Raw genomic sequence first — 26,416 nt, 5'->3', positions numbered from 1 at the left:
CGGGAAAAGTTTAAAGGGAATATTGGGGGGAGCTTCTTCACAGAGTGGTGGGAGTGTGGAATGAGCTGCAGATAAAGTGGTAAATGCAGGCTCACTTTTAACATTTCAGAAAAACTTGGACAGGTACATGGATGAGAGGGGTGTGGAGGGATATGGTCCAGGTGCAGGTCAGTGAGACTAGGCAGAAAAATGGCTCGGCACATCTGAGAAGGGCCTGCTTCTGTGCTGTAGTGTTTTATGGTTCTAAATGCCAATAATTCATCATTTGGCACTAATTAAATTTAGTTTTTGCCCACTGATATTACTAAACAATCTTACCGAGCGTCATAAGTGCAGAAAATAGAAGCCAACCAGCCTGAGTGCGCTGTATTGAGAGGCGACTATTTTGGATTGCTGTCCGTAAAAAATCCTCTGCTTGAGCCATAATCAACTGTAAAAGATTAATTTAAAAGTGGGTATATGTACATGAACAAAAACCAACTCTTTAAAAGATGCAATATAAATAATAAATTAAAACATAAGTGGGAAATTACTTCAATGACTAAAGAATCGATATTTAGAAACAAAATAAGATTAATATGCAACTGTATAGATCCTAAAAGGAAGGCAGCATCTCCTTCTGACCCAACAGATATTAATTTATTTCTGCTTCTTCAAATTTTTCTCATCCAAATAAATGTTAATAAAATCAATACCTTTCCTTTCCCATGAGGGATACCCAATGGACAATGCTGCACTGCTCCTAACAGTGCTGCTACTGCAAAACTGTAACCAGTTACTGCTTCAGGAGAACATCTGAGAGCACTGAGACGTTCAGTGCAACGATCCAGAAGAGGAGAAACCTCAGATGGCAAGGCCACTGCAAAACAACGCAAACACCATGCTGCAGCTAATCTAGCTGAAATACTGGGATGGAGCAGCACTGAAGTGACTTTGTCCAGCACACCTGACAAAAGAGATGTACAAATTAGAGCTTCCACCTGCATTTTCAAACAAAATCAACTTCAGCTTTTCACTGAGGCAAGTCGAGATGAAGATGATCAGAGAGCTGAGCACATCCTTTCATAGAAATTGATATTTCATCCCCACACCCCAAAATATTGTTGTACTTTGAATGATACATTTTACATCTACTGCCTTCCCTAGAAGATCACTGTAGGTGATCACATACTCTGAAAAATGTATAAAAAGTCAATGGCAGTGTATTCCACTTGTTGTTGAAGAATTTTCAGAAAGCTAATGTGATAAGCTGCTTAGCAGTGCTACTGTTTTGGAGAACTGGAGATTCCCTTGGTTTGGCATCAGGATCAAACAGCAGAAAAGATGAGGTCCACACCTGAGAAGTTGCTTGGCCTTTCTTCAAGATCAGGACTAATTGCAACCATTGCTAACTGGAAAATTCAACCATCATTTTTATATATTTCACGGTACATTATGTACTGTGTAGTTAGAACATAGAATAGAAAAACTACAGCACAAACAGGCCCTTCGGCCCATAAGTTGCGCCGATCACATAGCTACCTACTGGGCTTACCTATAGCCCTCAATCCTATTAAGTCCCATGTACTCAGCCAGAAGTCTCTTAAAAGACCCTATCGAATTTGCCTCCACCACCGCTGATGGCAGTCGATTCCACTCACCCACCACTGAGTGAAAAACTTACCCCTCACATCTCCTCTGTACCTACTCCCCAGCACCTTAAACCTGTGTCCTTTCACAGAAACCATTTCAGCCCTGCGAAAAAGCCTCTGAGAATCCACCCAATCAATACCTCTCAACATCTTATAAACCTCTATGAGGTCACCTCTCACCCTTCGTCTCTCCAGGGAGAAAAGACCGAGCTCCCTCAACCTATCCTCATAAGGCATGCCACCCAATCAGGCAACATCCTTGTAAATCTCCTCTGCACCCTTTCAATAACTTCCATATCCCTCCTGTAATGAGGCGACCAGAACTGAGCCCAGTACTCCAAGTGGGGTCTGACTAGGGTCTTATAAAGCTGCGGCATTATCTCCCAACTCCTAAACTCAATCCCTCGATTGATGAAGGCCAGTACACCATACGCCTTCTTAACCACATCCTCTACCTGCGAGGCCAATTTAAGAGTCCTATGGACTCGGGCTCCAAGGTCCTTCTGATCCTCTACACTGCTAAGAGTCTTACCCTTAATTTTATACTCCTTCATCCCATTTGACCTGCCAAAATGGACCACTACACATTTATCCGGGTTGAAGTCCATCTGCCACTTCTCTGCCCAGTCTTGCATCCTATCTATGTCACGCTGCAACATCTGACTTCCCTCCAAACTATCCACAACACCACCAACCTACGTATCTCCGGATCAACGGGAAACAGTGCAACTTTTATGGTATGTATAAAATCATATGATGGCACTCAGTTCCCCTGAGTGGTACCTAATTATGACCTGTTAATGGACTTTTTTTTAAAAATAGCAACTTAATCTGGATGCAATGCACTTACATTACAAAACATCCTTTAGGCACCTCTCATAGTAGAGCAGAAATAAACAAACTGCAGGACAGAGTAAAACGGCATTCCTTGATGATGGTTTTAAATTGTCCACAAAAATTAGTTTCAGTAATTAAATATGAATATAAGAAGTAATGACAGAGTGTTGGAGAAGTTAATAAGTAACAGAGTGGCTTGAACGAATTTTATACCAGCTTGGAATAACTGTCTTCATGGTGATAAAATCTGAATTAAGTTTAGTGCAAGACAAGACAGCTTCTTGATACATTGTTTTATTGATCCCACTCAGGAAATCTCATACATAACATCTAGTTCCTTGTAGTACAACAATATATGCAAATCATGGAATTTATTTTGGGATGAGTGACCATATAGTTCCATTGAATCAGCACCAGCAAGGACCTGGTCAAATCTTGTGACATCAGTCAAGCAAAAAACTTCAACTTAACAAAAAGCAAACTCAAAGCCATTTCCACATTCTCTAATGAAAAAAATGAAATCATTGCAAAAACATTAATATTCAGATGAAAATGTTGGATAACACCAACTTCAGCTAAGATTTAATGGTATGAGATTTACTAACAGACCAACAGGCATTCATCTTCATACAGAAATTCTTGTCACATTACCTATGGTGGAATCTTGAAGCAGTGGGGCAGCAGTAGAACCAAGGCCCTGTACTAGGCTGCCCAACTCTTGTAGGGCACAGACAAGCACATGTTGACTGGCAGACACATCCATTGTACCCATCTTCGTCTCGATATTACTGTCACTCATTGCAGCATCTGGCAATAAAGATAAAAATTCAAAATACTGTAGAAACCAAAAGGATCATATCACACAAAACATGTCTCCTCTTTCTTTAAAAGAATTTACAACATATGGGAGTAGATAGCTAGGCCAGCATTTGTTGCCTATCTTTAGTTGCCTTTGAGAGGGTAGTGGTGAACTGCCTTCTCAAACATCAGCAGTCCCTGAGGTATGGGTACACCACCGTGCTGTTAGGAGGGAATTCAGGATTTTGACTCAGTGACAGTGAAGGAACATATTTCCCAGTCAGGATGTGAATGAGTTGGAGGGGTATCTCCGGGTGGTGGTGTTCTCACAATTGAAATATGATAACGTATCCATATTATTTATGGGAAAAAAATGAGTTCAACAGCTCAAACAATCCAGTGAATTGAAAAATCTGAACCTTAACATTTTTACAATTTACTCAGCTAATGTCTATTTTTCATTTTTCTTGCTTGACTGAAGCATTGGTATTTCTGTTGAACAATCAAATTTTGGCCTTTAGTGAACAACAAAATATAGTAAGACAGACCCAATCAGTGCAAAGAAATCTTAAGGATATAGTTAAGTAAAAGGTGGATATTCAAACAGTATGCAAAATATATAAGGTGAGGTATTGATTTTACAATTAAGTTCCATACATTATCCCACGTAAAAACTGAAGCAACATGGGATGAAAATAAAAGTAAATCAGTGAAAATTTAGGGGGAAGTCAGTAGCCTCCTGACAATGTCACCAGAGGGGTAATCCAGAGAGCCAGCCTATTGCTCCGGAGACACGGGTTCAAGTCTGACCACAGCTGGTGGAATTTAAATTCAATTAATAAATTTAATCTTCATAATGGTAACTATATAACTATTAGTTGTTGTAAAACTCATCTGTCTCACTGATGTCCTTTAGGGAAGGAAATCTGCCATCCTTACTAATCTGGTCTACGTGACTCCAGATCTACAACAACATGGTTGACTAACTGCCATACAGATATTATCAACAGCAGTATATGAAGCACAAAATTATGTAATTGAAAAGCAGTCACTACGTACAGCCAGAATATCAGTAGTAAGAGTCACAATAAATGTATCAAACTGAATATCTAAGTGTATATGTTCATGTACAAAAATATATCTTTGACATACAAGCAATTCTTGGTTGACATGAACATTCACCTGAATTAGTTCTGGTTTCATACCTACAGCTTTCTTCTGTTTACCCACAGCCTGACAGATCTCTTTAGCTGCAGCAATTTGAGCTTTCTCTCCAAGCAGATTTCCTACTGAGGCTCGAAGGATAAATGAAACACAATGGCGACAACATATGGCATCGATCTGAGTCTGAGTAGCTTTTGGGTGGGACACCAACTCCAAAATATGTGCAAATAGGGCAGCAAAATTCTGTTCCAACCACTGACCGCCCAGTGTAGAAATAAAAACAACATAGGCCTAAAAAAGAATCAGTGAAAATGATAACTTCTAATTTCATTACCCAAAAAATATATTTGAGTAATGTTACACAAAGCCATTAATTACTTCTTTCCATCATTCATGTGGTGTGTTATCTTAAAATCATTGAAATATTACATAACATAAAAATTGGTTACATGTAGCTCAGTTCTGTTACATTTGTTCATGGTGTGATGCCTTTTGACTCAGAAATAGTTACACAAGGAAAAGTTGTAATTACTTAATGTTAAGATTGCACAAGCAGAACACATTAACTGGACAGCATTGCTTGTGGAGAATCAGCAATGTCCTTGAAGGAAGAAACTAGAATTCTACCTTGGGATGATCTGAGTTTGGAAGAGCTTTTAACTGGAAACATCGGCCATACAAGTGGAGTGGATTGCCGAGAAACTCTACTTGAGTTTTTGTGGTATCTGCTATATATTGTACAATGAATAGTTCATTTCAACAGTGATTTGCCCATTTTACGTTTAAAAGGAAGGAATGATATGACTTATTCTCACATGTATTACATGAAGTGAAAAGTATTGTTTCTTGCACGCTATACAGAAAAGGATACTGTTCATAGACGGAAAGGAGGGAGCGCAGAATGTAGTGTTACAATCATGAATAGGGTGTAGAAAAAGATGAACTTAATGCAAGATAGGTCCATTCAAAAGTCAGATGGCAGCAGGGAAGAAGCTGTCCTTGAGTTGCTTGGTACGTAACCTCAGACTTTTGTATCTTTTTCCTGACGGAAGGTGGAAGAGAGTGCATGTCCGGGGTGTGTAGAGTCCTTAATTATGCTGGCTGCTTTTCCAAAGCAGCAGGAAGTGTAGACAGAGTCAATAGATGGGAGGCTGGTTTGTGTGATGGTTTGGGCTACCCGCACAACCTTTTGCAGTTGCTTGCGGTCTTGGGCACAGCAGGAGTGAAATGGCCCAGAGTCTTGGGTTTGCCTAGCGCACTCAACCATTTCTTGATGTCACATTGAGTGAATCAAATTGGCTGAAGACTCGCCACTCAGCTGATGAATCATTTGCTGAAAATTTGATTTGAAACCAACCACAAAATCATGCCCGAGCTTCCATCAATCTTAATGAAAGACCTCTCAAGTGATAAAGTTGATGACAAGCAAGAAGCTTAAAGGGAGAATGTTCCAGGCTTGTGACAATAGTATCTCAGAAAGCAAATTTTCATTCAATTATTTAAAAATATTCCAGAGATTCCTATATAACATTCATCAACCGTATTTGATACTTCAATGTATATTAAAAAAATCAGATGTTCAAATGATAAAAACAAAGCACTGCACACATTAATTCTCAAAGGCAAAATTCAAATGTAATTTCTAACCTGAGTTACTCCAATTCTAATATCCCGGTTCACAGAGCTGCCTCCTTTTAGCATCTCTCCACTGACACGCAAGAAACCACTGCCTCCTCGCAAGAAGCCAGAAGCCAGTAAGTCCATTACTTCCTCCAGTGAAGCTTTACGAACAACCTGCCTTGAACCTGAGAGATAAGTGAACAACAGATGTTAATTAAAAAAGGATTAAACTCGTGTGCTATCGCACAGCAGATATTTTTCCCGCGTATTTCTAGCTTATTGAATAGGGAAGGTTGAATCTATAATAATAGAGACTCAGTGCAAAACATGTTGGTCAACACCAAGACACTAGAATTCAAATTCTGGCTTCAGGAGTTACAATCTCCAGAGACTGATCAAAGTTTAAAAAAAGGAATCCCTCACAAAGCCAACAGGAAGAAATCCAATGGACAAGATTTAACTTCTTAAAACTTTTACTGTAACAAACCAACTTTCATCAACATACAAGAACACAAGAAGTCAGAAAAGTAGACCATCTAGCCTGTTAGGCCTGCTTTTTTTAAAATTAGTGTCACAAGTCTAAAAGCAGTTTATCTCAGCCTTAAGTATAATCAATGATGGAACATTAACAACCCTCAGGAGTAGAGAATCCCAAAGAGTCACAACCATTTGAGTTAGCTAATTTCTCCTCATCCCAGCCCCAAATAATTGGCCTAAGATTTTACCCATGTTTTAGACTTCACAAGCGGTGATAAGACTCTCTTGGCATCTACCCAATCAAGCCCCTTCAGAATTTTGTTTATATCAAACAGATAGCCACTCATTTTCTCAACTCTAGGGAACGTGAGCCCAATTTACTTGACCTTTCATCACAGGACAACATCCTCAGCACAGGGACCAATCTAACGAACTTTTGCTGTGCTGCCGACAATGAAACTGCACATAGTATTTCAGATGTGGTCTCACCAATTGTAATTTAATCTCTTTATTCTTGTACTCCAATTCCTTTGCAGTATAGGCTAACATGTCATTTGCCTTCCTAATTGCTTTCTGCATTCTTTGTATGAGCACACCTAAGTCTTTTTAAACAAAGCACTTACAAGTTTCTCACCTTTTAAAAATATTGAATTTTTGTAACTTGAATAATTTCACGCTCCTTATCTATAACTCTTGCCGGTTAGGCACACTGGCCATGCTAAATTCTCCCTCAGTGTATCTGAGCAGACACCAGATGTGGTGACTAGGGAATTTTCACAATAATTTCATTGCAGTGTTAATGTAAGCCTATTTGTGGGCACAAATAAACAAACTTGAAAACTTTAAACTTTAGCTACCATTCATACAACCTGTCTCTATCTCTCTGCATCCTGTCCACAGTTGACAACCAAGCTGGTGTGTGGATATCAGTAAACTTTGATACATTACACCGTCTCTTCATCCAAGTCAGTAATCTAGGTTATAAACAGCTGAGGCCCCAGCACTGATTCTTGTGGCATTCCACTATCCACTGCCTGCCAACTTGATCCGTTATTGCCGACTCTTTGCTTTCTACCATTAATCAATCCTCTATCCTTGCTAAAATATTCAACCCTTAGTTTATCACCTAATCAAGTGCCTTTGGGAAATCCAGGTATGCTACTGATTCCCCTTTACCTATCCCAATAGTTACATCCTCAAAAACCTCAAATAAATTTGTCAAATAGCATTTCTCTTTAGTAAAAGCAAATTACTCTGGATACCGAAATCTGAAACCCAAGAGAAAATGCAAAAAAACTTAGCAGATCTGGCAGCATTTGTAAGGAGAAAAAAAAGCTGACATTGAATCCAGATGACCCTTCATCAAAGCTCCGAAAAAGGGTCATGTGGACTTGAAACATCAGCTCTTTTCTCTCCTTACAGATGCTGCCAGACATGCTGAGATTTTCCAGCATTTTCTCTTCTGGTTTCCCTTTAGTAAAACCATGTTGACTTGTTTTAATTGTACTATGCTTTTCTAAGTACACCGTTAAGACTTCTTTAACAATAGATACCAGCAGTTCACTAACCACTGATGTTTGGTTATGTGGTCAGTACTTCATGGTTTTCTTTTTCCTTCCTTTTTTGAAAAGCAGAGCCACATTTGTCAATTTCTCTTCTAAATCCAAGGAATTTAGGAAATTCTTCGCTGGGATATCCGTCACCTCTATGGTTATCTGTTACAGAACCTTACAGTGTAAGCCATTAGTCTCTGGAAATTTGTCATTTTTTGTTTTCCAAATTTCCAATACTTTTTCTCTGCTGATATCAATTTCCTCATTGTTTTCAGCCGCAGGTTACCATCTATTTCTGGTACAAAACTTGCGCCTGCCACTGCAAAGTCAGACACAGAATACTTGTTCAATGCCTCTTCCATTTTCTCCTGTTTTTAAACCTCAATATTTACTTCCGTTACCCTCTTCCTTTTTATATACTCATAAAAGTTCTTAGGATCAGTTTATATATTAATGACTAGTTTATGCTCAGTCTATTTTTTCCCTTATCAACTCTTTGGTTGCCATCTGCTTGTATCTAAAATACTCCAGTCCTCAAGACCTGTTGCTGTTTTTTGCAACATTACAAGCCTCTTTTTAAATCTAATGCTAGCCCTAACTTCCTGAGTGAGCCACAGATGGGTCTTTGTTAAGTTTTTGTTTTTTCATGGAATATATCTTTGTTGGGCATTTTGAATGATTTCTTTAAATATTTCTCTCTGGTCATTTACAGCCATATCTTTTAATCAATTTACCCAGTTAATCACATCACGTTCTCCTCTCATACCTATGTATTTGGCTTTAAACTTTAGGACTTTTGTTTGAGATTAGAATATGTTACTTGCAAACTTGGTATGGAATTATTATTTCCCCATGGCAATAATAACCCTACTTCAAATTATTTACTATGACATAATAACCCTCCTTCAAAACCCAATACTAGATCTAAGAAAGTTGCCAATCTGTCTTCCCCAAATATTGTGCGTATATTCTTGAGTATTTATTTTGCATCCTTGATCACTTTGTAACCATGCTTCTATAATGACGATTAAATGTAATATTTATCTTTATGCCATCAGTTCATCAATCTTATTTGGACACTTAATGCACTCAAAAAAAGAATCTTTAATATCAACTTTCTACCTATAATCCCTGCAATGACCTTATTCATTGATGTAGTTTTTGTTCAAAATTGTATCTCTTTTTGTCCAACTCTGCTCACATTGCTAAACTGTTCTGATACCTTGGCTTTTCTCTTTGGACTTCTAAACCTCTCTTCACCTCAGTGTCACCACCTGCCACTAGTTTAAAGCTCTAGCTATACAATTGGCCAGGATACCCGAAATCAAGCCCATCCCAACAAAATAGTTCATTTTCCCCTGAGTACTGATGCCAGTGCTGCATGAATTGAAATCCTTTCTTCCACACCACATGCTTAATTCTTCAATCTGCTTGACCAGATCCAATTTGCACATGGTTCAGGTAACAATCCAGACATGACTGCATTTAATATTCTGCTTTTTAATAGGGTCCCTAGCTCCTCAAGCTGTCTTAGATCATTCCTGGTTCTACCGAGATAGTTGGTTCCCATGTGAAACACAGACCTTTCAGTGTTTGATCCTTTTCAACTGCATAATACTTACAATAACAGTCTCTGCTTTGTTCTCAGAGAACCGCTCCCCCCGCCCCCCGCACAACTCCCTCAAACACCCCAGAATCTGTTCTAAAACTGCCAAACAAAAATCTGCACCATTCAGAGAGAGAATATTGCTCATTTTCTCCCACCCGGATTCTCTGTGTTCTGAACTGCCAAACAGAAGATAGTGGACTGAAATTCAACAGCGCTGCAATTAACTTTCTATTTACCTTTTGCTTCTTAGTCGGTCATCCCCTTGGTTACACTTGGTTACATGGAAATTTCTTGAAACCTAATGTCATAATCAGGACACTTATAACACTCTTTTGGAATACTCCCCAGCCTACTTTGGTCTTAAAAAGGTCACAACATGAGGAAAACACATGCTTCCAAAAGCACCCAGGTCACCACACATCTAACCCCAAAATGAAATTGAGAAACTCAGTTAATAAGAGTGCCAAACTCAGACCCAGACATGGGTTTGAATCACAATAGTATCACCTAACTTTTAAATTCAAATAAAATGGGTGAACTCAGTTGTGTGCGTGAGGAAACAGTGAACAAGCTCACAATTTTTTTTCACTGATTAAATATCCATTCAAAGCTGGATTGTTGGACGTACAGACCAACTGCTCACAAGGAAGGAATAATGAATGGGATTCTTCTATGGTACGGTCCACTTCAAACACAAAGTTCCTGTTATTTCAATAAAAGCATATTGAGGCAAGAAATTGGATCCAAAGATATTAGGACGTTGCAAGAGAAAGGGCTGATTAAAAGAAGTTCCTTGAAGAGGTGACTTTTATATAGATTATAAAAAGAGAAGAGAATCAAGCAGTGCAGGGATTTAGGGAAGGAATTCCAGAGCAAGGTCCTTACAACTGAATACATAGCTGTCAATTGTAGAGTGAAACAGGTGTCACACAAGAGGAGGAATTGAAACCTCTGAGGAGTTTGTCAGGGGATGAAGGTTGTCGAGCTAGAGTCCAGGAAGATCTTTAAGTAATTTTAAATGTAAGAATGATAATTTTAAAACGGAGGCACTAAGGGTTTGGGAAACAACATATGGCAGTGAGGCTAAGAGTGAGTGAGATTGCATCAGCAGAATGTTACCAGCTAGGAAAGCACTGACATAGTCAAGTTTGACAGTGGGTGAGGTAATGGATGGGTACATTTGTAAATGAGTGATTCTAATTGCAGAATAGTACTGCGAGAAGTTCTGAGGAAACCCACTAAGGACACCCAGAACAAGAGATGCAGAGTGCAAGCTGCACTATCAAGATGACCTGGTTGGGACAAACAGAGATAAATTGTATTAAAATTTTAAAACTTCCAGAGGAAGTTTGCAAGTGAAATGTTCAGTTTGAAGTTAGACATAGCTGGTTAAAAAAGCAACACCAGACAGAAAGATGCACAATGGATGACTGAAGTTGGACAGTTAGATCAGCCACTTTTAAAAAGCATTTGGTTTGGATTACTTCAAGTGCAAAGATACATTTCCCATTTTCACTAAAATCACTGTTGGCATAACTGCAAGAATGATCAATTTTAATCAGATACATCCAATCAGAAACAAATCTTAAATCTGTTATCTTGTTATATTTATATAGTGAAATCACATTTCAGAATCCAAACTGGTTCAAGTAAAATTACGACAAAAAAATTCAACAGTTCAAATATAGCACCTACCTGGATCCTGTTTTGGCACCACGGCTGCAGCCAGAATAGCACCCAGCAATTTTGAAACGGACACACGCACATCATAATTAGAACCTTCAAAGGCTTTAAAGCAAAGTGTAGCAACATTCTCTAATTCTGTGGTCCTCATAAATACAGCTTCATTTTGAAGTTCCAAAAGACACTTAAAAAACAAAAATGTTACAGTTTCTCAGAATTTGCACTGCAGCAACCATGGGAGTATAAAATCTATTTGGAGCCAGAGGCACCACTGAAACATATGCCCCAATTCCATTGATTAATTATTCTAATAAACCATTCAATGTCAATGCCTAACTTTACCACATATCAAAATTTCGGAAAACATCTGCATTTTTTAAAAAGGACAATAAAGCTCAAGAACTTATTCTCTCCGTTACAAAATTCAATGTCTGAATGGGAAAGAAAGGCTGGGACAAATCTGTGCCAAGTCTAATATTAGAAATATAAAACATGTACTATGCATCTACATGGTATGACCACTGCCTCCTCACACTACCGTGCAGCCGTTAACCAAGCTGCAAAGACTTAATGGGAGTTCTTACAATGCGTGGCAAATTCAGTTAGCAATTAATGGGATGCAATCTCAGACTGTGGGTCCCTGGTCCAATCGTGAGTGGCGTTTTAGTTTAAATACTGAAGGAGGACATATTAATAGAATGCACAGTTATTAAGAAAGCACACATTAAAGTTTTGCACTAAAGGTCAACTCGTTTCAGAAATTTTTTACATCGAAACATTGAAACCCCACAGTACAGAAAGACGCCTTTTGGCCCATCAAGTCTGCACCAACCACAATCCCACCAGGCCCAACCCGCAATCTGTACATATTTTACCCACTAATCCTCTATGACCTATGCATCTACGGTCAATTTAGCATGGCCAATCAAGCTAACTCGCACATCTTTAGACTGTGGGAGGAAACCGGAGCACCTGGAGGAAACCCACGCAGGCACAAGGAGAACGTGCAAACTCCACACAGACAGTGACCCAAGCCGGGAATCGAACCCAGGTCCCTGGAGCTGTGAAGCAGCAGTGCTAACCACTGTGCTACTGTAATTCACAAGACAGATTTCCTCAATTTTGACTATGCATGGGAATTCATAATTAAAAATCTAATGACAAAAATTCAAGGTGAAACAAACCATTTAAAAAGCACAATTACTTTTACCATTTCAAGAACTTGACTTTGAAAATGAGTAGTTAATTTTTTTTTCAATTGATCGATTTGGTGGCAAAAAAGAGACACTTAAGACACCAGCTTGCAAAAAAATGCCTAATTCAGTGACACACAGCAGAGCAGAGCAGATCTTTTTCTGTGCTTAGCAGAAATATATTCCGATGGTAAAGAAGGAATAGATGGTAAAGAAGGGATAACCAGCCGTGGTTATCGAAAGAAATAGAGTATTAAATTAAAAGCTGATGCGTTCAGAGTGGCTAAAAGTAGTGGGCAATTAGAAGATTGGGAAAGATTTAAAAGTCAACAAAGAATGACTAAGAAGTTGATAAAGAAAGGAAGGATAGCCTATGAAGCTAAACTAGCACTAAATATTAAAAAGGACAGTAAGAGTTTTTACAAATATATAAAGAGGAGGCTGGCTAAAGTGAACGTTGGACCCTTAGAGGATGAGGGGGGGATTTAGTGATGGGAGATGAGGAAGTGGCTAAGGCCATAAGTTTTTTGCCTCGGTCTTCACGGAGGAGGACACAAATAGTTTGCCGGATATTAAGGATAGAAGGATGGTAGGAGTTGACGGCCTGAATGCGATTACTGTCACGAGAGAGGTAGTGCTTGATAGACTAATGGGACCGAAGGTGGACAAGTCCCCAGGACCAGATGGAATGCATCCCAGGGTTCTGAAGGAAATGGCAGAGGTGATAGTGGATGCCTTAGGTGATTATTTACCAAAATTCACTGGATGCTGGAGAAGTGCTGGAAGATTGGAAAACGGCTAATGTTACGCCGCTGTTTAAAAAAAGGTAGCAGGCAAAAGGCGGGGAATTATAGGCCGGTTAGTTTAACGTCTGTTGTTGGAAAAATGCTTGAATCCATCATCAAAGAAGAAATAGCAAGGCACCTAGAAAAGAATGGTTTGATAGAGCAGATGCAGCACGGATTCGTTAAGGGGAAGTCGTGTTTGACAAACTTATTGGATTTCAATGAGGATGTGACTAGTGCGGTGGATAGAGGGGAACCGCTGGATGTGGTGTTTCTCGATTTTCAAAAGGCGTGTGATAAGGTGCCTCATAAAAGGTTGCTACAGAAGGTTAGGGTGCACGGAGTTGGGGGTAAGGTGTTAGCGTGGATAGAGGATTGGCTGTCTAATAGGAAGCAGAGAGTTGGTATCAATGGGTACTACTCTGATTGGCGGTTGGTGACTAGTGGAGTACCGCAGGGATCGGTGCTGGGGCCTCAGCTATTTACCATTTATATAGATGATCTAGAGGAGGGGGCTGAGTGTAGGGTGACAAAATTTGCTGATGACACGAAGATGAGTGGTAAAGCAAATTGCGTGGAGGGTGTGGAAAGTCTGCAGAGAGATCTGGATAGGCTGAGCGAGTGGGCGAGGACCTGGCAGATGGAGTATAACGTTAGCAAGTGTGAGGTTATCCACTTTGGCAGAAATATTAGTTGGAGGGATTACTATTTAAAGGGCGAAAAGCTGAAGCATGCTACGGTGCAGAGGGACCTGGGGATCCTTGTACACGAGTCGCAAAAACCCAGTCTGCAGCTGCAGCAGGTGATCAAGAAGGCGAATGGAATGCTGGCCTTTATAGCGAGGGGGATCGAATATAAAAGTAGGGAGGTCTTGCTGCAACTGTACAGGGTACTGGTGAGGCCGCAGCGGGAGTACTGTGTGCAGTTTTGGTCGCCACACTTGCGCAAGGATAGTTTGGCCTTGGAGGGAGTGCAGAGGAGGTTCACTAGGCTGATACCGGAGATGGGGGGGTTAGACTATGAAGAGAGACTAAGTAGACTGGGTCTGTACTCGTTGGAGTTTAGAAGGATGAGGGGGGATCTTATAGAGACATATAAGATAACAAAAGGGATGGATAGGGTAGAGGTAGAGAGATTCTTCCCGCTTAGAAAGGATAGCAGGACTAGAGGACACAGCCTCAAGATAAAGGGGGGGGGGGCAGTTTAGATGAGAGTTGAGGAGGAACTTCTTCACTCACAAGGGTGGTGAATCTCTGGAATTCTCTGCCCGTTGAAGTGGTGGAGGCTACATTGCTAAATATATTTAAGTCACGGGTAGATAGGTTTTTGACAGACAAGGGAATTAAGGGTTATGGGGAGAGGGCGGGAAAGTGGAACTGATCCACTTCAGGTCAGCCATGATCTTATTGAATGGCGGGGCAGGCTCGAAGGGCTAGATGGCCTACTCCTGCTCCTATTTCTTATGTTCTTAGCAGTGCTTAAAAGCAGCACTCACTCTAAACATTCGTAGACCCGTAACATTACTATCAGTGCATCTGCACATATGCAGGAAGCGTTCCCTCTTTTGTTGCAACACAAATAATCACAGCCAGGGGCAAGAGGAGAATGAAATGATGAGAAAACAGGGGGGCAAAAAGCACCGAGGAAGCAGGACCTGAAACAGCCTGAAGATATTGTGATCACATTTATCAGCAATGAATGCATTTTTACCATGCTTTATGATTTTAAATTTTCATCACGCAAAAACCAAAATAATTTTGCATACTTCCTCATGAAAGGCTACAAAAGCAGCATGGGCAGGGGCTCAGAATCAACCGGTTTTATGCCTAGCCAGGTGAAATTAGGTTACAAGAAAAAAATATTTGGAGGCTTCAAACACAAACAACTACTCAGCCAAATCAATCTTCATCAATGGCTACCCTCCGCAAGTGCAAATATCTTTAATTCTTCTTCCTACGTCCACACAGCACATGCTATTTACTGTCTAAATCTTCAATGTTGACAGTTTCTAGTTCAACCTCTAACCCGAGAATTTATTTCCACAGCCTTTTGTGTGAATAAGTTTCTCTGTCCTCACTCAAGAATCTCTTGGGCTTAATCTTGTTCTTACAATCACTTGTTGTTGGCCTCCTTCAGCTTTTTGTAACCATGTCTGATCTCATAATTTCAACCAATACATTATCCCATTATCTGTATTACTCAAATGAAAATGACGTAGTTTGAACACATCATCAGATTTGTATTTCCTCATACTGGGTGGCAGATTAACATTCTCAGCATTCTTCACAAACAACACTAAATGCCAAGGTCTTGATGTTATCTACGAGCTTGTTATTGTTTCTGACGAATAAACCTAGAATTCCACAAATTCAATTTTTCTCTTCAAAAAAAACTGTGTCAAGGTGCCTTAGAGGTGTTACTGTGCTATTATACAAGCAAGAATACAATTAAAAAGGAAATGAAACAAGGTTGACAGACATTTTTCAGTTCAAATGTAGCTAAAAAGTAACATTAAAAATTGAGAAATGCAATACCTTTGCTGCAGCACAACGAACAGCCATCGATCGATCGGTTAAACACAAGCGAGCAGCTTTGTAGATATCTCTGTGACATGGTGCAGCAGTAGCTCCTTGTCCAGAAAGGATCTTCTGCAAACTCAGCATAATCTCATAGCGTCCTTGGGACTAGATGACAAATTACTCCAGAGACTGATGTTAAAGATTCACTCGCATCAGTATGATATTATTGTACAGCTGCAATAGCTACGAAACAGTAAGCTTGCCAACATATACTGGGATTTAGCATTTTCCTTAACATTTGGCACAATAACCAATATTTGAAACTTGTAGTTATCTATTAGACTGGCCATATACCATAACAAGTGAAATTGATTTTATTAATCCAGCCACATTTACTTCAAAATAAATTCTATGTTTTGAGTTTCTGATAGGAAGCCTCTTCTTACCTCAGCACTTTTCATAGCTTTCAGTAAGTTTCCAACAGTGTCCAGGTATGTATTCCCCAGCATTCTTCCCAGTTGCTCATACAAAGCTCCCAAAGAAGCAACTGCAGCCCTTTAAAACCAATAATCTGAATGAACTGTGCCGATTTAAACACTAATATTCTATTTAAAAGAAAATTGCTTGTCCTGTTCTGAAAAACACAAGCTTGAAGACAAACAAAAAGAAAATACTGCAGATGCTAGAAATCTGAACTAAAAACAGAAAATGCTGGAAATTTTCAGTGCGTCAGGCAACATCTGGAGAAGAAGAAAAAACAGAAAGGTTCTTTTGAAAGGTCATCAACCTGAAACATGAACTCTTTCTTGCTCCAAAGCTGATACCTGATCTGCTAAGTGTCCTGACATTTTCTGTTTTATGCTCGAAGACGTAACAGATAATAATTACTTCATCTGATAAAACATGTTAGATTTTCTTAAAAATTGACCAGATTTCACAAAATAAACCAAAAAACAGGTGCAAAATGAAAAAAAAATTATCTAAATAACCTCAGCTTGTGAAATGCCTTCAAAGAGAAAGGTGAATTTGTAAATTTCAGTAAAAAGAATAATATAACAGTTGATCATTTGAGTTTTGTCGCGATTATTATACAGAAGGAATAAGGGGGCAAAAAGCAAAACAAATTCTTCCTCGGGAAATAGATTCTACAGAATTATTTCAAGATATTGAAGTAGAACGGTACAGAGTACTAGTATACAATATCATCGGCTGGATTTCCTGTTTCTCGCAAATTTTTGTTTTCAGTTGTGCTGCTGCATGAAGTGCCAAGTGGACATTAAGCATCTTCCAACACAGCAAGAAACTGAAAGACAATTAGTTTCCATTAGGCCACTGTATGTACTTTTCAGCAATTTTAGCAATGGCTTGAGAAGCATCTATCTTCTCAAAAATGAGAGCAGAGTCTATAAAGAGGGAAACTAAGTGACCCTGCTGATGTTTTGTGCAAGAGTGTTCCAACCTGAAACACTGGTTTCCAGTGGTGTGGTTTCCCATGGTGCATTTCTTTTCCATATTAGCAAGAAACATTTGCGGAACAGCAAAAACTCAGACCTCTCTTTAATAAATGCTCTCTTATTTGTTGTTTAAGGAAAGTAGAAGAAAGATAAAAAACTACAAATAACAATCTTATACATGGACAAATTAAAAATATGCACTTAGTCCGTCAAAGATTAAAAATTCAAGTATCTCTTTCCTCTGTAATCCTAAAATCTGCTGAGATGCCCCCCCTACCCCCATCTTCCCCAAACAACAACCATGAATACATTGGTCAAATCTAGCCAGTGATTATCACACTGTACAGCTTAAATCACTAGATCTTGCAAATGCTCTTTGCTCAACCAAAGAAAAGAATCTTTTGCACAAACATGGTTTTACTTCTGCACTTCATCCCTACATGAGCTGTTTCCTGGGAATGGTTTCCCCTCTTTACTGCTGCCTTCAGCTCCTAATCTCTGGCTGAACTGGTTCCTGGTATTGGTTGCCTCTCTCTTCTGCTATTGCTTCTTCAGCACCACATCCATGTCTAAACTGTTTCCTGGCTCTCAGCACTGACTGCTAATAGATCAATTGCAAAAACCACCCTGTTCCATATTTTTTCTTTTTCCTTTCTCTTACCTGCTGGCCAGACATGGTTTACAAAATACACAACAATTTGATTTTGTTTGTGCAAAAGCAAAAAAATTCACTTTTTGTGACATGCCTCCTAAAAAAATGAAGTGTCTAAATTTTAAAAGTAGTTTTCATTTCATAGACCAATTTGTCCAACTTTCTTTTATTCATTTGTGGGACATGGGTATCGCTGGCTGGCCAAAACTTATTGCCCATTCCTAGTTGCACTTGAGAAGGTGGTGGTGAGCTGCCTTCTGAATCGCTGCAGTCCGTGTTCTGTGGGTTGACCCACAATGCCATTAGGGAAGTAATTCCAGGATTTTGACCCAGCAACTGCGAAGGAACAGCAATTTATTTCCAAGTCAGGATGGTGGAGTGGCTTGGAGGTGAACTTCAGGTGATGGTCTTTCCATTTATCTGCTGCTCTTGTCCTTCTGGATGGAAGCGATTGAGGGCTTGGAAGGTGCTGTGTAAGGATCATTGGAGAATTGCTGCAGTGCATCTTGTAGATAGTATACACTGCTGCTACTGAGCGCAGTTGTGGAGAGATTGAATGGTCATAAATGTGGTGCCAATCAAGCAGGCTGCATTGTCCTGGATGATGTGAAGTTTCTTGATTGTTGTTGGAGTGCACTCATCCAGGCAAGCGGAGAGTATTCTTGACTTGTGCCTTGTAGACGGTGGATAGGCTTCAGAGTAGGAGGTGAACCACTCATCACAGTATTCCTAGCCTTTGATCTGCCCTTGTAGCCACTGTGTTTGTGATGAGTCCATTTGAGTTTCTGATCACTGGTAACCCCAAGGATGTTGACAGCAGAGAATTCAGTGATGGTCACACCATTAAATGTTAAGGGGCAATGGTTAGGAGTGTCTCTTATTGGTGATAATCATTACCTGAATTTTGTGTGGCGTGGATGTTATTTGCCACTTGTCAGCCCAAGCCTGGATATTGTCTAGATGTTATTGCATTTGAACATGGACTGCTTCAGTATCTGAGGAGTCAATGGTCCTGAACATTGCGCAATCAGCAAACATCCCGACTTCTAACCTTATGATGGAGGGAAGTTCATTGATGAAGCAGTTGAAGATTGTTAAGCCTAGGACATTATTCTGAGGGACTCTCGCAGAGATGTCATGGAGCTGAGATGACAGACCCTCCACAAGCTCAACCATCTTCCTCCAACCAATGGAGAGTTTGCCCCCTAATACCTATTGATTCCAGTTTGGCTAGGGCATTTGATGCCACACTCAGTTGAATGCAGCCTTGATATCAAGGGCTGTCGCTCTGACCTCACCTCTGGAATTCAATTCTTTAGTCCATGTTTGAACCAAGACTGTAATGAGGTCAGCAGCTGAGTGCTGCTGGCGAAACCCAAACTAGGTGTCAGTGAGCAGGTGTTGCTTGTTAGCACTGTTGATGACCCCTTCCATCACTTTACTGATGATCGAGAATAGACTGATTGTGCAGTAATTGGCTGGGTTGGATTTGTCCTGCTTTGAGTGTACAGGACATACCTGGGCAATTTTCCACATTGTTGGGTAGATGCCCACGCTGTAACTGTACTGGAAGAGCTTTGCTAGCAGAGAGTAACATTCCGGAGCACAAGTCTTCACTAAGATTGCCGGAATGTTATCAAGGCCCATTGCCTTTGCAGTATCCAGTGCCTCCAACCATTTTCTGATATCATGTGGAGTGAACTGAATTGGCCAGAGATTGGCATCTGAGATGCTGGGGACCATGGGAGGCCGCCGAGATGGTTCATTCACTCGGCACTTCTGGCTGAATAGTTCAGTCTTATCTTTTGCATTGGTGTGCTGGGGATCCATCATTGAGGATAGGGATATTTATGAAGCCTCCTCCCCCAGTCAATTGTTTAATTGTTCACCACCATCTTTGATTGGAAGTGGCAGGACTGCAGAACTTAGATCTGTGGGATTGCTTCGTTCTGTCTAGCACTTGCTGTTTTTGCCATTTGGCATGCAAGTAGTTCTTTTTACAGGCTTCACAGGGTTGATGCCTCATTTTTTTTTAGGTATACCTGCTGCTGCTCCTGCACTCTCCATTGAATCAGGGTTGATTCCCTGGTTTGATGGTAATGGTTGAGTGGAGGATATGCCAGCCCACGAGGTTGCAGATTGTGCTGGAGAACAATTCCACTGCTGTTGATAGCCCATAGCACCTCATGGATGCTCAGTCTTGAGTTGCTAAATCGGTTCGAAGTCTGTCCTTTTTAGCACGGTGATAGTGCCACACAACACAATGGAGGTTAGTCTCAGTGTGAAGGTGGGATTTTGTCTCCACAAGGACTGTGCAGTGGTCACTCTTACCAATACTGTCATGGACAGATGCATCTGCAGCTGACAGACTGATAAGGATGAAGCCAAGTACGTTATTTCCTCTTGTTGGTTCCTTCACCACCCACTGTAGACCCACTTGAGCAGTTATATCCTTTCGGAGCCAACTAGCTCAATCAGTAATGCTGCTGCCAAGTCACTCTTGATGGTTGACACTGAAATCCCCCACCTCACGTACATTTTGTGCCCTTGCCGTCCTCAGTGCTTCCAAGTGTTGTTCAACATGAGAGGAATACTGGTTCAGCAACCGAAAGAGGACGGTACATGGTAACCAGCAAGAGGTTTCCTTATTATTAAGTTATTAAAAACATTTTAGCATACTTTATTAGAACAATAAACTCCAGTAAACTTATATATTGTCGACAGTCTTTTAAACTCTATCATCTGCTATCACATTTTCTCATCCAGCAATTTTTTTTTTTAAATTAAATGGTTGTGATAGACTCCAACAAAAAAAGTCCAGTGTTGCATTGCCAGATTTACGATCTGTATACATGACTGTTCCATTAGGACTACTAAAAAAAAATTTGATGTGGTGTACAGAACCTTAGTTAGGCTGCACTTGGAGTATAAGTGTTCAATCCTGGTCGCCACACGACCAGAAGGATGTGGAGGCTTTAGAGAGGTAGAGAAAACACTAACCAGGGTTGCCCAATCTGGAGGGCATTTGCTATGAGGAGAGGTTGGAGAAACTTGGTTTGTTCTCACTGGAACAACATAGGTTGAGGGGCAACCTGATAGAAGTCAACAAGATTACGAGGTGCATGGACAGGATGTATCGTCAGAAGCTTTTTCCCAGGGTGGACCAGTCAATTACTAGGGGACACAGGTTTAAGGTTTAAAGGAGATGGACAAGGCAAGTTTTTTTTTTAAAAACACAGAGGGTAGTGGGTCCCTGGAACTCACTGCCAGGGGAGGAGGGATATGGCCCTCCGAAGGGTAGAGGGTTTTAATTCAGTCGGCAGCATGGTCAGTGCAGGCTTGGAGTGCCGAAGGGGCTGTTCCTGTGCTGTAATTTTCCTTGTTCTTTGTTGTAGTCCCAGCACTAGAACAAAAAATTCTCCCCTGTGTTTCACCTACTACAGAAATCGTAGCGGGTGAGGGACAGGCCATGGAAAAGTCCATTGACATTGCGCAGGATTTTCTGGTTTTGGGGTGAGCATGGCCAGCAAATCCCGCCCAAAGTCTCAATTTTGATGATGGAATATTTTTTCTGATGATGGACGGCACAGTAACACAGTGGTTAGCACTGCTGCTTCACAGCTCCAGGGACCTGGGTTTGATTCCCAGCTTGGGTCACTGTGTGGAGTTTACACATTCTCTTTGTGTCTGCGTGGGTTTCCTCCGGGTGCTCCGATTTCCTCCCACAGTCCAAAGATGTGCGGGTTAGGTTGACTGGCCACACTAAAATTGCCCCTTAGCGTCCTGAATACACAACTTAGAGAGATTAGCGGGTAAATGTGTAGGGATATGGCCTAGGTGGGATTGTGGTTGGTGCAGACTAGATGGGCCAGATGGCCTCTTTCTGTACTGTAGGGTTTCTATGATTCTGGAAAAATATCTCACTGGTTTTTTGATTCCCTGGTCATCACAAAATGGCCCCTCACCAATGTCATTAGCATTAATAGCCAATTTGAATTGTTTCTCAGTTTATCAAAATAAAAACTGTCTAACCACTGCAGCTGTTAAATGCTGCAATGTTGTTTGACAATGCTCTGTCCGTTTAGACATTTGGTTCTTTTTTAGCAACTCGATGAGTGGATATACGATACTATTGAAACTTGTCACAACACAGTGCTTCACAAGAACCTCAGAATCTCCTTCTTTGATGTAGCTTCAGGGAACTCCCAAATGGCCTGCACCTTTGCATCTCATGGTGCCATCAGCTCATGTCCCAAAATGCAAAGTTTGTGCCCTGATGAAATCACTCTTTGCCAAATTCATGACAAATTCAAATCCTCAGGGATCTGTTTTGGGGCCACTGCTGTTTGTAATTTTTATTAATGATCTGGATGAGGGTATAGTTGGGTGGATTCGTAAGTTTGCTGATGACACCAAAGTCGGAGGTGTGGTAGATTGTGAGGAAGGGTGTCATAGTTTGCAGGAAGACTTGGACAGCTTGCAGAGCTGGGCCGAGAGGTGGCGGATGGAGTTTAATGCGGAGAAGTGTGAGGTAATTCACTTTGGTAGGAATAACAGATGTGTTGAGTATAGGGCTAACGGGAGGACTTTGAATTGTGTGAATGAACAGAGGGATCTAGGTGTATGTGTACATAGATCCCTGAAAGTTGGGAATCAAGTAGATAGGGTTGTTAAGAAGGCATACGGTTTTTTGGCGTTTATTGGTAGGGGGATCATCGTGGGCCGAAGGGCCTGTTCTGCGCTGTAATGTTCTATGACAAATCCAGCTACTTCCAAATACTCGAACAACTGGCTGAACAATACCAAATTGATGATATAGATTGCACAGTGACCAAAACCTTCAGTTACTTCACTTATAAGTCTTTGAAGCATCACAGTTCTCCATGCCAAAAAACACAACTTTGAACTGATAACATGCAGAGATGCAGAAATCTCCTTTGTCCTCTGAGTCAAAGGTAGCTGCCAGTACCCTTTCACCAAGTTGACCTTGGCAATGAACTTAGAACATCAGATACTCTCAATACAATCGTCCAAGTGCAGAATAGGGAATGAGTCAATTCTGGTGACAACATTCACTTGGATTTAATCCACACACATCCCTTGTATTGTCAGGCTTTGGCAGTTCCAGATCCACTAGCTAGGACTTAATTCAATGATGTAATTTTTCAACACAAACTTAAAACATATGAACGTTGTTTGATTGGAACAGAACACCCACATCAACATCACTTTTGTTCTACCCAAGTTGTTTCCAAAAATAGCTGTGTGACTGCAGTAGCTCTTTTAACCCCATCCAATTCTTGTCTCACACCAGACTTGAACCTTTTTTTAAAGGAAGGACTCTGTAGCTATATACAGGTTGTTCAACTAACATGGGTATTACCACTACCTGTAGCCTTGTTAAATCACTCCCCAAAATAAACTGAACTCCTGCAAATAGGTAATTTCTCTACCAACACTACAGTTATTTCTCCAGTCTTGAAACTGCTCCTTAAATTGATTCCTCTAGTGACAATGTTCCTGTTTTTACCATGAATTGTGATCAGAACTTCTTTTTAGCATCCCTTCAGGATAACAAACATCTTTATCGCATAGCATGAGGGATTGATTTCCCCCTGCATCTCAGAATTTTAATGTCCTTCCCCATTCTGTCCCGTCTACGTTGAAAAACTTTTTCTTGCACACACAAAATCCTTGAAGGCATACACCATATCCTGGTCAAAAGAATACATTTGTTTTAATAGCTTCGTACCAGTTCATGATGAATTGTGGAAAATAAAAGATAGCCTGAGTTGACGTCTTCTCAGCAGAAACAACAATAAACTACTATCAATTTTCAGCCATTCCAAGTTTCCATTCAGTTGGATGAGTTAACTCACTGTTTAAGTGCACTCTGAATGTGCTATTGAAATTGTGGTTGGGGGTACAAAGGGGCAGGGGAGAAAGCAGGTAAAGCGTACTTCAGGTATATTTGGAGCACAGTCCAAATTTTAGTCATATTACACGAAACTTCCAAAATAGAGTTTTGCTCTACTTCAATATTTTAAATCATCTTTATGAATAAAGGGTAGCTGAAATATGGAAGAAATGTACAGAGACTGCTCAAAGATTCAGAATTTGATCATATAAACACAGAATGTTATTATTTTAGCTCTGCAAAAATACAGCAATAAATTTGTGATATCACCATGATGATTTTTGTGAGTGGAAATTCACTTACAGTTTGGTTGGTAGGTAACTTGGTGAGTCATCCTTGCTTCTTATGATTTCGTTGCACTTGTCAATAGTTTGATAGACAGAGAAAGTGTCACCAACATAATACAATAAGGCCAGATTCTTAGCAATTAGCTTGCGGACAGGTGGGCCTGGTGAACTCTCCAACAATGATATCAGCTGTTCCACAAGCTTCTTCTGCTTCTCTTTAATATCATCCTGCCGAGAAAAAGTTCTCAATAACAAAGTGCTCCATTCTAACTCTACAGAAAGACAAACTTTTATTCATACAGAACATTAGCATACATCTCCGATTTCACTCCAAGTGAATGGCCTTGCATATCATAGAACATAGAACATTACAGCGCAGTACAGGCCCTTCAGCCCTCGATATTGCACTGACCAGTGGACCAATCTAATGACCCTCGAACCTAATCTATTCCAATGTTATCCATATGCCTATCCACTGACCATTTGAACACCCTTAAAGTTGGCGAGTCCACAACTGCTGCAGGCCATGCCCTTACTACCCTCTGAGGAAAGAACCTACCTCTGACATCCGTCCTATAATTACCACCCCTTAATTAAAGCTATGTCCCTTCGTGTTAGCCATCACCATCCGAGGAGAAAAGCTCTCACTGTCCACCCTATTTAACCCTCTGATCATCTTGTATGCCTCAATTAGGTCACCTCTTAACCTTCTTCTCTCTAATGAAAATGACCTCAAGTCCCTCAGAACACCTTCCCACCATACCAGGCAACATCCTGGTAAACCTCCTCTGCACCCTTTCCAATTCCTCCACATCTTTCTGATATCAGATCAGAAAGGTCTTGTACAGCCATGAATTTGCCTGACCAAATTCTCATCGCCACCTTTGATGCTCCCCCTCATTCTGGCAGTTCTCAGCTGTTCCCTTGCTATGGCCCTCATCTCCACTTCCTCTGTCCTTGCTAACAACCACCCCTTTCAACTTCCAGTTCCTCTGCAATATCATGAACATGCTGTCACCTCCCAAATCCATGTCTGAATGCCTCCATTCATATTTCTAACCCCATCACAAAGCAGTTGCAAATCTTTATAATGTACATCTTATGTTGAATGGAACAAAAGTAAATTATTATTTACAAAAGGTAAATTATTACCTTTGACATGCTCAACAACTCCACAGTCATCCAGCTGGGTAGAACTACACTTGCCCGGTTCCATTTTTATCTATCCAATCAGCCAAAATATAGCTCTAAACAGTCATATGGATTCATAACATTAGCTCTTATTTCTCTCTCCACAGATGCTGCCAAACCTGTATTTTTCCAGCATTTTCTGCTTTTGTAGCCAAAGAATCACCTGTAATAGTTTCATTTCTTGCCTCTGCACCATTACCTCTGGTGACCCAAGGAACAATCTTTGACTCCCTCCTCTTTCTCTTCTGCACGACCTCATCAACAATCCTGACTACGACCTATATTTCATCCCTTCGATATTAAAGTCAAAATCCTGGAATTCCTTCTTAACAGCAGTGTAGGTGTTCCTACATCAGACAGACTGAATCAATCTAAGGACCACTTACCACCAGAATCTCAAAGGCAGTTCGGGATGAGCAACAAATGTTGGCTTTACCAGTTCACGTCACAAGAAACAAAAAAAAACCATCTTAAACCAGTGTCCTAATTCACGCCATTCTGTTCACCCATCACCCTGGTGCTCACTGACCAACTCTGGCTCTCAGCTAATAGAGGCCTCAATTTTAAAATTCTTATCTTTGTTTTCAAATTTCTCCATGCCTTGATCCCTCCCTATCTTTGTAATCTTCACTCACCCCACAACCCTCCAGGATATCTGCACTCTAATGCTGGTCTGTTTTTAAAATCACTCCAATCCTGGTGGTTGTGCTTTCAGTTGCCTAGCCCCCAAGGTCTGCAATACCTTGTCTCTCCACCTCTTTTTCCTCCTTTCGGAGGAGGATCCTTTAAACACGCCTACTCGACCAAGCTTTTCATCGCCTGCCCTAACATTTAATTGTGAAGTGGTGTAAAACATTGATTGATAATGCTCCTACAAAGCACCTTGGCATGTTTTACCACATTAAAGATGCAAGATATATATATATTGCTCTGCCAAAGTTGAAATAAACAATCAGTTAATGAGAAGCAATATTGGACAAAATCCTAACTGCCTATACACCAATATACAGACACCAAACTCTCCACCTCATCAAGCCAAGCCAAAC

At 40.5% G+C, this 26,416-nt stretch overlaps 1 protein-coding gene across 2 annotated transcripts in view; it reads right to left on the bottom strand.

Moving 5' to 3' along the window:
* The window catches only part of heatr5a (HEAT repeat containing 5a), a 169,328-nt gene that overhangs the window by 122,155 nt on the left and 20,757 nt on the right, over positions 1 to 26,416 (bottom strand). For both annotated transcript variants that reach the window (XM_080202886.1, XM_080202887.1), the window contains exons 3-11: positions 24,196 to 24,407; positions 16,316 to 16,424; positions 15,885 to 16,034; positions 11,385 to 11,556; positions 6,078 to 6,235; positions 4,472 to 4,721; positions 3,120 to 3,275; positions 696 to 946; positions 319 to 430 (exon numbers count right to left, since the gene is read on the bottom strand). In XM_080202886.1, the coding sequence (XP_080059012.1) occupies positions 319 to 430; positions 696 to 946; positions 3,120 to 3,275; positions 4,472 to 4,721; positions 6,078 to 6,235; positions 11,385 to 11,556; positions 15,885 to 16,034; positions 16,316 to 16,424; positions 24,196 to 24,407 (1,570 nt within the window). The remainder of the gene's footprint in view (positions 1 to 318; positions 431 to 695; positions 947 to 3,119; positions 3,276 to 4,471; positions 4,722 to 6,077; positions 6,236 to 11,384; positions 11,557 to 15,884; positions 16,035 to 16,315; positions 16,425 to 24,195; positions 24,408 to 26,416) is intronic.

The sequence above is a fragment of the Carcharhinus amblyrhynchos genome, chromosome 14 (assembly GCF_965287045.1).
Source record: "Carcharhinus amblyrhynchos chromosome 14, sCarAmb.v2.hapA, whole genome shotgun sequence".
NCBI classification, from domain to species: domain Eukaryota; kingdom Metazoa; phylum Chordata; class Chondrichthyes; order Carcharhiniformes; family Carcharhinidae; genus Carcharhinus; species Carcharhinus amblyrhynchos.
The sequence above is the reverse complement of the archived record's forward strand: the minus strand, read 5'-3'. Positions and strand labels throughout refer to the sequence as shown.